This window comes from Hemiscyllium ocellatum, chromosome 1 (genome assembly GCF_020745735.1).
Source record: "Hemiscyllium ocellatum isolate sHemOce1 chromosome 1, sHemOce1.pat.X.cur, whole genome shotgun sequence".
In the NCBI taxonomy this organism is placed as follows: Eukaryota; Metazoa; Chordata; class Chondrichthyes; order Orectolobiformes; family Hemiscylliidae; genus Hemiscyllium; species Hemiscyllium ocellatum.
In genome coordinates, this window is record NC_083401.1 from 76,919,567 (window position 1) to 76,932,416 (window position 12,850).

Below are 12,850 nucleotides of genomic sequence, written 5' to 3' on the forward strand. Positions count from 1 at the left end.
GCAGTTTTCTAATTCTCTGGAATCTCTCCAAAATTTAAAGATTTTTGGAAAATTGCAACCAGTGCATCCATTGTATCTGTAGTTACCTTTTTTAGGATCTTGAATGCAAGCCATTAGGGTCTAGGGACTTATCTGCCTTTAGCCTCATTTAGTTTGTCTCATACTATTTCTTTCGTGATAGTACTTAACTCCTCCCCCCAATTCTTGTATCAATGGGATGTTTGTATCTTCCAATGTAAAGACTACAGAATATCTGTTTAACTCGGTTACTGATTCCTTGTCTACGCAGGTTCATTTTCTGAAGAGCCAGTATTTGCTTTGAACAAATGGCTTTTGAACAGGACAAAATGATTGTTGTACTTTATAAATTTTGTAAATCTGACCTATATGCTTGTTTTGGTACCTGATTTCTGTGATAACACCGTGCATTTAAGAAAAATCTCGCGTTAATTTCACCTTTTTCTTTACAATCATTCAATTTCAAAAGCTGTTGTAGTTACTTTTGAAATATAGTCAATGTTTCCCCACGTTATGCAAATTTGTGCTCTTCTCTGCAAGGTTCTGCTACCATGCATTTTTAAAAAGTGTTCTAATGTAGAGAAATTTTGGGTAAGCTCCCTTACATGGGAGGGCCCAGCAGATATCGGGGAGTAATTGTGCACTGCGAGTGCCACACCTGGAACGCCCTGCTTTTGTATATGTTAATGCTACTATATTGAAGACTTGTTCCTTTTTGTAATTTCAACACTTCTTGTTTTGAATCATTTATAGGTGACAGTGGAGGATTTCGTCTAAATCGAGGAAGAACAGGCTTTCAGTCACCTCTTGTAACAAGAGGTGAGATGTTGACTGTCTTTCTTATATTTATCTTAAGACTGCGTGGCTTGGTTTTCATTTCATTTCATTTCTCTAGCTCAACATTAGACTGTATTTTCAGCTTGATTTATATTGATAAGTAGCATGAGCAGATGGGTGGCAGGTGAGGTTCAATGCAGAGAAGTGTGAGGTGATGCACTCTGGGGGGGGGAAATTGCTGAGGAATGATATGGGGTAAAATTCTAAAGCAGGCACAATAACTGAGGGACCTGGATATACGTAAGCATAAATCATAAAATAACTTAATCTAAGCACCCTTCAACTCTCTGATATCCCTGTGCATGTCCAACAGTCGTTTAAATGTCCCTAATGATTCGAAGAGCTGCACTCTTCATGGCAAGGGGAAATATTCCAGTACACTCTTGACTTGTGCTTTATAGATGGTGGACAGGTTCTGGGGAGCAAGGAGCTACTCAGTGCATTATTCCTAGCTTCTGACCTGCACTTAGTCATAGAGATGTACAGCAAGGAAACAGACCCTTTGGTCCAACCCGTCCATGCCGACCAGATATCCCAACCCAATCTAGTCCCACCTGCCAGTACCCGGCCCATATTCCTCCAAACCTTTCCTATTCAAATATCCATCCAGATGCCTTTTAAATGTTGCAACTGTGCTAGCCTGCATCACTTCCTCTGGCAACTCATTCCATACACGTACCACCCTCCGTGTGAAAACGTTGTCCCTTACGTCTCTTCTATATCTTTCCCCTCTCACCCTAAACCTATACCCTCTAGTTCTGGACTCCCTGACCCCAGGGAAGATACTTTCTTTTTATTCTATCCATGCCCCTCATGATTTTGTAAACCTCTGTAAGGTCATTGTATGCATGTTGCATCTAGTTGACTTTATAGTCAGTGGTAACCACCGGGATGTTGATGCCATTAAATATCCAGGAGTGATTATTAAGTTGTCTTACTACATATGACCATTGTCTGGCATTTGTGTTGCAAATGTTATTTACCAAGCTTACAAAGTTAAAAATCACACAACACCAGGTTATAGTCCAACAGGTTTAATTGGAAGCACACTAGCTTTCGGAGCGCACTCCTTCATCAGGTGATAGTGTGTCCCACTATTACCTGATGAAGGAGCAACGCTCCGAAAGCTAGTGTGCTTCCAATTAAACTTGTTGGACTATAACCTGGTGTTGTGATATTTAACTTTATACACCCCAGTCCAACACAGTCATCTCCAAATCATTACCAAGCTTAGATATTGTCCATGTCATGCTGCCTTTGTACATGGACTCTTTCTGTGTCTGAGTCGTCATGAACTGTGTCAAACATTGTACAATCATCACTGAACATCCTCACTTTGGACATTTTGGTGGAGGTAAGATCACTGAAGCAGCTGAAGGTGGTTTGGCCTAGGACACTACTCTGAAATATCCTGGAGATGAGAGGCTGACCTCCAAGAACTGTGCCATCTTCTCATGTGCCAGGTATGACCCACAATCATCAGTGCCTCCCTTTCTCAAATTCTAATTGACTTTAGTTTTGCTTGATGTTGCAGTTGGTCAAATGAAGTCTTGATATTAAAGGCAGTCGCACGCTCCCCTGATGTTTTGTCAAGGTTTGAACCAAAGCTGAAATGAGGTCAGAAGCTGAGGGGCTCTGACAGAAACCCAAGCTGGACGTCACTGAGCAGTTATTGTTAAGCAGGTGCAGCTTGATAGCACTGTTGATGCCTTCAGTCACTTTACTATCAAGAGTAGACTGGTGGTAACTCTCTTCATTCCTCCTACTCTATCACCACCAATACCTCCTCTTGCTCTCCCCATTTTTAAAAATTGGATTTGTCTTGCATTTTTATGTTCAGAAAATATCACCAACTTTCCACATTCGGTAGTTGCTAGTGTTCGTAGCTGTGCTGGTACACCTTAGCTAGGGGTACAGCATGTTCTAGTGCACAACTCTTCAGTATTACTGCCGGAATATTGTCAGGACCTATAGCATTTTGTAACAATCAGTGCTTCCAATGTTTTTAAAATTTTTATTACATAGAGTTATTGTTTTGGTTGATTTGATTTTGGGGACCTCTGGAGGAGGCATGGAAGGATCATCCACTCAGCACTTCTGGCTGAAGATTGTTGAAGATAGGGATATTTGTGGAATGGCTGCTTCAAGTGAGTTAATAAATTGTCCACCTGTGTTCACAACTGGATATGGCAGAACTGCAGTGTTTAGATCTGATCCATTGATGATTGCTTAACTGTCTTGTGATATGCAGTGAAGTGAGGGTCATGCAGAAAAGATTTTTACATTGTGAATTGCTAAGGTATGGAATGCATTGCCTGGAATTGTGGTGACAGCTTCAATTTGAGGTGGTTGAAAGGTCATCAGATTTTTTGTTTTGGGTGAGCATGGTGTGCTGAGCTAGGAGGAAAAGATAGGAGATATGCAGTAGGTAACAAGAGCTGAACTTGATGATAAAGCCAGTGCAGGAGTGACGGGCGGAATGACTACCATCTGCATTGTAATATTTGTGATTCTGAATGGACTAAGCACTAACAAACCCATCGCAATAGCTACATGCATTCAAAGGTGTAAGAATGTAGGACCTTGTCTCTGCTTCCTATGATTAAATCTTGGCGGGGAATGAAGGAGATATGAAATGAGAGCATATTGGTCTATCTTAACAAATTATTTATTAAACAAAGTCACTCAGATGGGGTGAGAATGATGGGACAAACCAAAAAATCTCATTCTTTAAATATAACATTACAGCTGAGTAGCTCAAACAATATATGATCTTTTGATGAGAAAATCACAAGGAAATGATACTTAAAATGGATAATACAACTTCACTATAAGCCATCACAGGTAAGGGTCTGATTTATTTTCCAGCTAACATGACTTCTGTTACCTAAATTCTGAATTAAATGTCTTTCTTGAACTGAAGCAATGATGCAAGATGACAAAAGTAAAATGCTACCAGTATTTTAATTCAGAAATAAGGAGAGAAAAGTCTGGAACAGCTTGGGTACAACATATCTGAGAGAAATGAGTAATGTTGTTGATCAGTGATCCTTCAACGTTGTGATTTAAGGAATACAATTACCTGTATTATTTTAAATTGGCTTGTACTTCTGGAATTTTGAATCGCAGGTGGTTACAGAGGCAGAAATGAAGAACCCTTTTCTGGATCTACTTCTAAATTGGCAGGTGAGCTGATCACTGCTCATGATGTTAACAGCACCAAAAGGTGTCCAGTGAATCTACAGCAAACGTTGTTTTAGCCGGTATCTTGTGAACCTTAACCCTTGCTAAATCAGCAAAAATTATATAACAAATACAGGAAGCTGACTATGTTATTGCTATCTCAGGACTGTCTGTGTAGTCAGTTGAGGGTACAAGTGAGACAGCGCGCTCCTTTTTTTAAGGCAAATTGCCTAATTATAAGTGAATTATGCTAAATAAAGTATAATAGTGATGTGCATACCCTCTGTGTGTATTTTTGCATTAATTACGTGGATCTCTTGATCAACTGGTATATTTCTGGTCCCTTAGGTTCCAGTTAATACAATGTTTGCTGTGAATATTTTTGGCTTTCTGTCTAGATAAATACAACTGACTTCACTCTGACCTGTTTTCTGTCTTCCCATATTTGCTGTTCCATGTTTTTGTGCAGCTCTGTTTCAGGTATTTATCTACTTCTCTCCAGTCATGCACTTGTCTCTGCCTGGAGCAGAATGTTCCCACAATCCAGTGTTTGAAACAAAAACAATCCTAACCTTTTCCCTGGCACTTTCCCCACCCGCAATTTTTAAAAAAATTTGTAACTCATCACTGACTCCAATTCTTTTTGATTACTCGAACCAACCCTATTAACACTTCAAAAGGCACTATTATGGATTCATTTTTATTTTCTCTCTGCTTGATTATAATTACTCAGTGTTGACATCATTAGACCCCAGTTATGATGCCTTTTCTTTGAGTTTGTTAGATTACGAAGGTTCTATTTGAAATTGAAAAGAAAATACTTCATCCATTCAAAGCTGTTTGGTCAAGTGAATAGGGACCTTCAGCTTTGATCCAGGTTGTATTCTTTTTCAGGTCGTTGGAATTCTGGTGATGTTGAAGGTGATAAAAGCCAAGGTAATATTTGCTCATTCAAACTGAGCTTATTTTAAGATTTTACTTGTTCTTAAGTTAATTTTCATTGCTTGCATGTCTATTTCCATCTTGGGTCATTGGATAGGTGCAATAAATGTTCCATGAATTTAAAAAGAATAGGGAGGGGGGAAAAAAGAGAAGGGGGTGTAGCACTGCTAATCAGAGAGGGTATCACAGCTACAGAAGTTACCATTGTCGAGGAGGGTCTGACTACTGAGTCAGTATGGGTGGAAATTAGGAACAGCAAGGGAGCAGTCACCTCATTAGGGGTTTACTACAGGCCCCATAATAACAGCAGGGAGATTGAAAAAAGCATATGTCGGCAGATTTTGGAAAAGTGTGAATGTAATGGGTGACCAACTTTCCCAATATTGATTGGAACCTCCTTTTGAGCAGATGGTTTGGAAGGAGCTGTTTTTGTAAGGTGTGTTCAGGAGGGTTTCCTAACTCAGTACGTTGACAGGCCGATGAGGGGAGAAGCCATTTTGGATTTGGTGCTCGGCAATGAGTCGGGGCAGGTGTCAGATCTTGCGGTGGGAGAGCATTTTGGTGATAGTGACCACAACTGCCTCACATTCTACATAGCTATGGAGAAGGAAAGAAGCAGGCACAATGGGAGGATATTTAATTGGGGAAAAGGAAACTATGATGCTATCAGACGTGAGTTGGGAAGCATGGACTAGGATCAATTGCTCCATGGAAAAGGCACTATAGACATGTGGAGACTGTTTAAGGAGCAGTTGTTGCGAGTGATGCATAAATGTGTTCCTCGGAGACAGGCAAGAAGGGATAAGGTAAAGGAACCTTGGATGATGAGAGTGGAGGAGCTTCTCGTCAAAAGAAAGAAGGCAGCAGACGTAAGGTGGAGGAAGCAAGGGTCTTGCTCAGCCCTAGAGGATTACAGGCAGGTGAAGAAGGAGCTCAAAAATGGTCTGAGGAGAGCGGGTTTGGGGGGGGGGGGGGGGGGGGGGGGGGGGGGCGGGGGGGAAGAGACGAGAGACATGAGAAAGGCTTGGCAGGAAGGATTAGGGAGAATCCAAAGGCACTTTACACATATGTGAGGAATAAGGGAATGATCAGAGAAAGAGTAGGGCCGATCAGGGATAGCATAGGGAACTTGTGTATAGAGTCTGAGGAGGAAGCAGAAGCCCTAAATGAGTTTTTTGCTTCTGTCTTTGCTAAAGAAAAGGACCTTGTATTGAATGAAACCATTGAAGAGCAGATAATCATGTTGGAACGCATAGAGATTGAGGAAGCTGATGTTCTGAAAATTTTGACAAACATTACGATTGACATGTCGCCAGGGCCAGACCAGATTTGTCCTCCGCTACTTTGGGAAGCGAGAAATGGGATTGCCTTGCCGCTTGCGAAGATCTTTGCATCCTCGCTCTCCACCAGAGTCGTACCTAAGGACTGGAGGGAGGCAAATATAATTCCTGTCTTCAAGAAAGGAAATGGGGAAATCCCTGGCAATTACAGACCAGTCAGTCTCACGTCTGTCGTCTGCAAGGTGTTAGAAAGGATTCTGAGGGATAGGATTTATGACCATCTGGATGAGCATGGCTTGATTAAATGCAGTCAGCATGGCTTTGTGAGGGGCAGATCATGCCTCACAAATCTCATTGAGTTCTTTGAGGATGTTACTAGACAAGTTGATGAGGGTCAAGCGGTGGATGTGGTGTATATGGACTTCAGCGAGGCATTTGATAATGTTCCCCATGGTAGGCTTCAGAAGGTCAGGAGGAATGGGATACAGGGAGATTTAGCTGTCTGGATATAGAATTGGCTGGCCGACAGAAAACGGTGAGTGGTAGTGGAAAGAAAGTATTCTGCCTGGAAGTCAGTGGTGAGTGATGTTCTACAGGGCTCTGTTCTTGGGCCTCTACCCTTTGTAATTTTTATTAATGATGGATGAGAAGATTGAAGAACGAGTTAGCAAGTTTGCAGACGACACAAAGGAGGTGTCGTTGACCGTATGGAGGGCTGTTGTAGGCTGTAGCGGGGCATTAACAGGATGCAGAGATGGGCTGAGAGCTGGCAGGTGGAGTTCAACCCTGGATAAACGTGAAGTGATGCATTTTGAAAGTTGAGTACAGGATTAAAGGCAGGATTCTTGGCAGTGTGGAGGAACAGCAGGATCTTGGTGTGCAGGTACATAGATCCCTTAAAATTGCCACTCAAGTGGACAGGGTTGTTAAGAAAGCATATGGTGTTTTGGCTTTCATTAACAGGGGGATTGAGTTTAAGAACTGTGAAATCTTGTTGCAGCTCTGCAAAAGTTTGGTTAGACTGCACTTGGAATATTATATCCAGTTCTGGTTGCCCTATTATAAAAAGATGTGGATGCTTTCTAGAGGGTTCAGAGGAAGTTTACCAGGATGCTGCCTGGAATGGAGGGCTTATCTTACGAAGAGAGGTTGACTGAGCTCTGACTTTATTGGGAAAAAGAAGGAAGAGAGGGGACCTAATTGAGGTGTACAAGATAATGAGAGGCATAGATAGAGTTGATAGCCAGAAACTTTTTCCCAGGGCAGAAATTGTTAGCATGAGGGGTCATTGTGTTAAGCTGTTTGGTGGGAAGTATAAAAGGGATGTCAGAGGTGGGTTCTTTATGCAGAGAGTTGAGAGAGCATGGAATGCGTTGCCAGCAGCAGTTATGGAAGCGAGGATCTTTAAGAGACTGCTGGATATGCATATGGTCACAGAAGTTTGAGGGTTCGTACATTAGGTTTACCTTACATGAGGATCAATGGTCGGCACAATATCGTGGGCTGAAGGGCCTGCTCTGTGTTGTACTGTTCTAATTTTAGAACAGCAGCTCAAGATCTGCTGTGAAATGCAGGCCTTCGTAATGATCCAGTGTCACAAAGCTGGCTGCTTTTTTCCTAAAAGCTCATCCTTTTCTCAAGGATACTATGTCCTTGGTTTTAGTTTTCAGATGGGTATTAAATGCACTTGGTGCCAATTAGTCTAGTGTGGTACAGAGATTAGACTTTTGAGAGGACTCTGTTTATATGTAAACAGATGAGACTTCAGGCCAAAGCAGTCATGTTTTAGAAGTGACCTGTGTAATGAAAGAGGAGTGGTCAGCTGAAGCTGAGCAGCTTAGTTCAGTCCAGAACTAGTTGGGAGTTCAATAGTGAGCTGCGTGGAAACAAACTCTCTCTGGCTCTGCTGTTCTACCTACTTCCTGTAAACATCTGTTCCATTCATTTATACTGGTTTCGAAGGGGATTTACTTATTGGAACTGTTGTGTATATTCAGAACAGCGTAATTAAGTCTAGCTTGGATAGACCGAGTTCTGTGGGGTTCTATATACTGTTTTTTTGTGTTTCGTAGTGCAATTTTGTGAATAAATTTCTGTTTTTAAAATCTAGTGGTCAACCTAGCTACCTTACTCTGGGTAATTTCACTGTAAGTAAAAAATGAGGTCTGCAGATGCTGGAGATCACAGCTGCAAATGTGTTGCTGGTTAAAGCACAGCAGGCCAGGCAGCATCTCAGGAATAGAGATTCCCGGCCAATGCATCGCAGAGATTTTTTGAATTCTCTATTCCCGTAATTTCACTGTACACTTGCTGAAGCAAATTGCGAAGTTATGGTCTGGGCTGCTGGTTCAAAAATGTTTTGAGTGGTTTGGCCTAGTCCATAATACCAGTGTACCCAAGTTTATTTTTCTGTAAAGTGGAATTTTAATGTAGGAGTTGTGGAAAGCTATTTGTTCCTGCAAGGACAATTACTTAACTTTTGGTATTTGGCACTAAAAAACAATTAATTGCATATAGAATAGGTATTAACATGATTTTATTTTGGTGAAGCAGGGATTCCTTTCAAAACCTGGACCTGAGGGAGTACCATTTTTAAAAATTTTTGAATTTTTCTCCTTCAATGTCTCCAACCATTGAAAAACCTGTGGATGCTGGAAATCCAAAACAAAAAATATTGCAGGTAACTCTCAGCAGGTTTGGCAGAATCTGTGGAGGGAAAGCAAAGTTAGTATTTCCGGTCCAGTGATCGTTTTTCAGAACTGATGGTAGCTCGGAAAAGGTTGGCCTGTATGCTAAGCAGGGGTCAGAAGAAACTGTTAGGTACAGACAGAGCCCTGAGAGAGAGAAAAAACAATTGGGCAGTCAAAGGGTTGGTTTATAATCAGCCTGGGAGAATGAATTGCAACAATTAATGGTTTCTCTTTGGTGCATAATTAATGACAAAATGGCTCAATCATGGCTTACCAAAAAATGTAGTTGTTGGGTTAGATCCAAAAAGAGAAGACATACAAAATTGCTAAAAGAAAAATAGAGGATGGGGAGCATTTTAGAACTAAAAGAGGACAAAAAGTTTGATCAAGATAGGACAATTACAGCATGAATAAAATTGCAGTGAGTACAGAAGCTTTTATGAGTTCTGAAGTAGGGTTACTGGACCCGATACATTAACTCTGATTTCTCTGTACTGATGTTGCCAGCTGACTTTTCCAGCAATTTCTGCTTTTGTCTGATTTGCAGCATCCATAGCTTTTTTTTTAATGGGAGCTTTTATGGTCAGTTTCTCGTAAAATGTGAAGAGAACAAGATTAGTTAAATCAAATGTCGGCCCTTTCCTGTCGGAAACCAGGGAAATTATATAGGGGAACAAAGAACTGGCAGAGGTATTGAAAACATACTTTGACTTTCTCTTCACGAAAGAGGGTAAAATAACCTTCCAGAACTGTTAGGAACCAAGGATGTAATGAGAGGGTGGAATTGAAGGAAATCAGTATTAATAAGAAAAGTATGCAAGAGAAATTTAATAGGGTCAAAGGTTGATAACTAATCCACATACCAGAGTATCAAAGCAAGTGGCTTTTTATATATTGGGTGTGTTGATGGTCATCTTTCAAAATTCTACCTGCTATAGAGCAGTTTTTACAAATTGGCGGGTGGCAAATGTAACCCCATTATTTCAGTTGTTTGCTCCCTTTTAAAAATCTAGATCAGGTTAGCCTGATATCAGTAGTGAGGAAAATATTAGTCTGTTATAAAAAGGCACACTAACAGAACAATGGGAAGGCATTAACATATTAGGACAAAGCCAGTATAGGTTTATTTAAGGTAAATCATACGTAATTAATATGCTAGAGTATTTAGAGGATGTAACTAGACAAATAGTTCAGAAAATTAGTGAATGTGGTGTATTTGGATTTTCAGAAGGGTTTTATCATTAAAATATTAATGGGCACAGTTTTAAGTGCATGGGAAAGGTAGTAAAATATTAGCATAGATCAAGAATTGGTTGATTCTTGGAGGCAGCTACTAGTGGGGTACTGCAAGGGTCAGTGCTTGGACCCCAATTATTCACAACACATATGCAGATATGTTTTACATGTTAACTGGGCTGGTTTTGAGTGTGAAGTAGATGCAAAGAAGTGACTAGTTCAATGGGCAAACACATGGCAATGCAGGACAGTGTGACTGAATGTAGGGTTATACACTTCAGTGAAAAACAGGAAGAATATTTGTTAAATGTACACTGGGGATTATGGGTGTGTAAAGAGATCTGTGTGCTCTTGCTCGACGAGCAATGAAAGTAGACAGGCAGGTACTGTAAGCAGTTGGGAAGGCAAATGGTATATTGCTTTAATTGAAAGAGGATTTGAGTTCTGAAGTAGGGGGTGCCTTACTGAGGTTATTCAGGGCCTTTTGTGAATATCCTGTAGTATGGGCACTTCTTACACACCAGTTCCTCATTTATCACTATCTCCTCCTTCACCCTTTTATTTCTATCTGGCTATCTTTTAGCTCTCCAGGCTACTCCTTACTGTAGGAAAATATGAATTTCGAACAGCTTGGCTTCTGTTTGTGGAATCTGTTGATGTTGATTTACATGAAAGTTGCCAGTGCTGGAGTGTTTGAGCTATGGGGGAGGCTGAATAGACTGGAGTTATTTTCCCTGGGCCATCGAAAGCTGAGGGGTGATCTTAGTGGTTTATAAAATCATGAGGGGCATGGATAGGGTGAATAGCCATGGTCTCTTTCGGAGGGTAGGGAAGTCCCAAAAGTAGAGGGCATAGAGTTAAGGTGAGTGGGGAGAGATTTAAAAGGGACCTAAGACACAACTGTTTCATGCAGAGGATGGTGCATGTTTGGAATGAGCTGCCAGAGGAAGTGGTAGAGGCTGGTACAATTGCAATATTTAAAAGGCATCTGAATGGGGATATGGAATAGGAAGGGTTTTAGAGGAATGTTGGCAAATGGGGGGACTAGATTAATTTTGGATATCTGGTCTGCATGGATGTATTAGATAAAGGGTCTCTTTATGCTGTATATCTCTAAGTGTTCTTGAGTTAAAAATCCAGAGCAAGTGAGGCAACGATCACTTCCTTGTTTACAGCATGTTGATAAATGGCCACAAGGAAATAGCCATCAGCATTTTTCTAATCCTGTGGAGTCTCTGTGACTTCGGATCACGTGGATAAGGAAGTCTTGCTGCCCTGAAGCTGACCATTTTACAAAAACAAAAAGTACATAGTTTGAATATGGATAGATCACTCTTACCCTGATTTATTTAGTGCAGTGACCTAAAACTATAGCTACAAAAACAGGAATTGCTGGGAAAACTCTGCAGTTCTGGCAGCATCTATGGAGAGAAAAGAGTCAATGATTTGAGTCCAGTAATCCTTCTTTACACTCGACCCAAAACATTAATGCTGATTTCTCTCTACTGATGATACCACACTTGCTGATGTTTCCCAGCAATTTCTGTTTTGGTTCTGAATTCTAGCATCTACTGTTTTTTTTTAGAAAACTACAACTATTTTGGGTGATAGATTGTGTGGTTCCAGAACTTTACCCAATAAGTTGTTTTGAAACCTGCAGTAAAATTGTACAAAATTCAGAATGACAGGCAGTGCTGTGTTTACTGATGATGCCCAGAGGACTTAATTTGGAGAGTGCTTTTAAGCAGTTAAGAGTTGGCTTCTTGTTTTTGTTTCTTTTCTGATGTTTGAAGATATTTTGATGCATATTAAAAGTTTTGAGGGTTGGCATGGAGGAGTTGGCCCAAAGGGTCTGTTTCTGTGCTGTACATCTCTATGGCTTTATGCTTATTCCCTCCCCTTCCATATGGAAGCCTGGATTTTGAGACCTTTGCATTTTTAAGAAAAAATGGAAGTTTATCGAGATCATCAATTGACCACACTCCATCTGGTGACTGAAGCTGGTCGGTGCAGCAAGTTGTTGCAGGCAGGCTACATGAGTAAAGCAAGTTTGATTTTGAGTTGATGTATTGTCACAATGTTGGTAATATTGAAGCACTTTGCTGACATTAACTAACTGATTCAACTTTAAACAGAACACTGTAGACTTTTAAGTGGAGCCCATAATTACCTGAAGGGGGAAATGTTTCAGATATCAGGCAAGAGGCAGGGCAGTTTAAGTTTTTTTTAATGTGCAATGATTCTGTTCAAAAATCTTTCTCAGTTGAGGTAACAGTGGATGGTGAATCTCTCTCCTCCAGATTTAACACCACTTGGAACAAATGTGGTATTGAATGTATGGAGTGGGAGACTTAATTGTCTTCCACCTAGAGAGTCTCTAACATCATTACTAACGTGTGCTGATTAAGACCTGAAGTACATCGCCATACGTTGAAAGAAAATAAACAATTGAGCTCAATTCGCATACTTGGTTTGTCTGCTCATGAAGAAAATATTAGTAGATTCTCCACTGCACAGTTCTTTTACGAAGATGGGCTTCACTTTTCAAAGAGGATGACCTCCATGGTCGTTACAGGACATGTGATCAATGGGATAAATTCAGAATGGATATCGCAGTTCCAAAAAAAAAGTATCCATGAGGTGCTATGATGGACTGTGAAGCAG

General features: G+C 40.7%; 1 protein-coding gene across 6 annotated transcripts in view; it reads left to right on the forward strand.

The window, feature by feature from the left end:
- Positions 1 to 12,850, forward strand: part of ddx4 (DEAD (Asp-Glu-Ala-Asp) box polypeptide 4) — a 145,729-nt gene that overhangs the window by 98,693 nt on the left and 34,186 nt on the right. For all 6 annotated transcript variants that reach the window (XM_060823043.1, XM_060823056.1, XM_060823027.1 and 3 more), the window contains 3 exons: positions 772 to 837; positions 3,985 to 4,041; positions 4,933 to 4,974. In XM_060823043.1, coding sequence (XP_060679026.1) covers positions 772 to 837; positions 3,985 to 4,041; positions 4,933 to 4,974 — 165 coding nt within the window. The remainder of the gene's footprint in view (positions 1 to 771; positions 838 to 3,984; positions 4,042 to 4,932; positions 4,975 to 12,850) is intronic.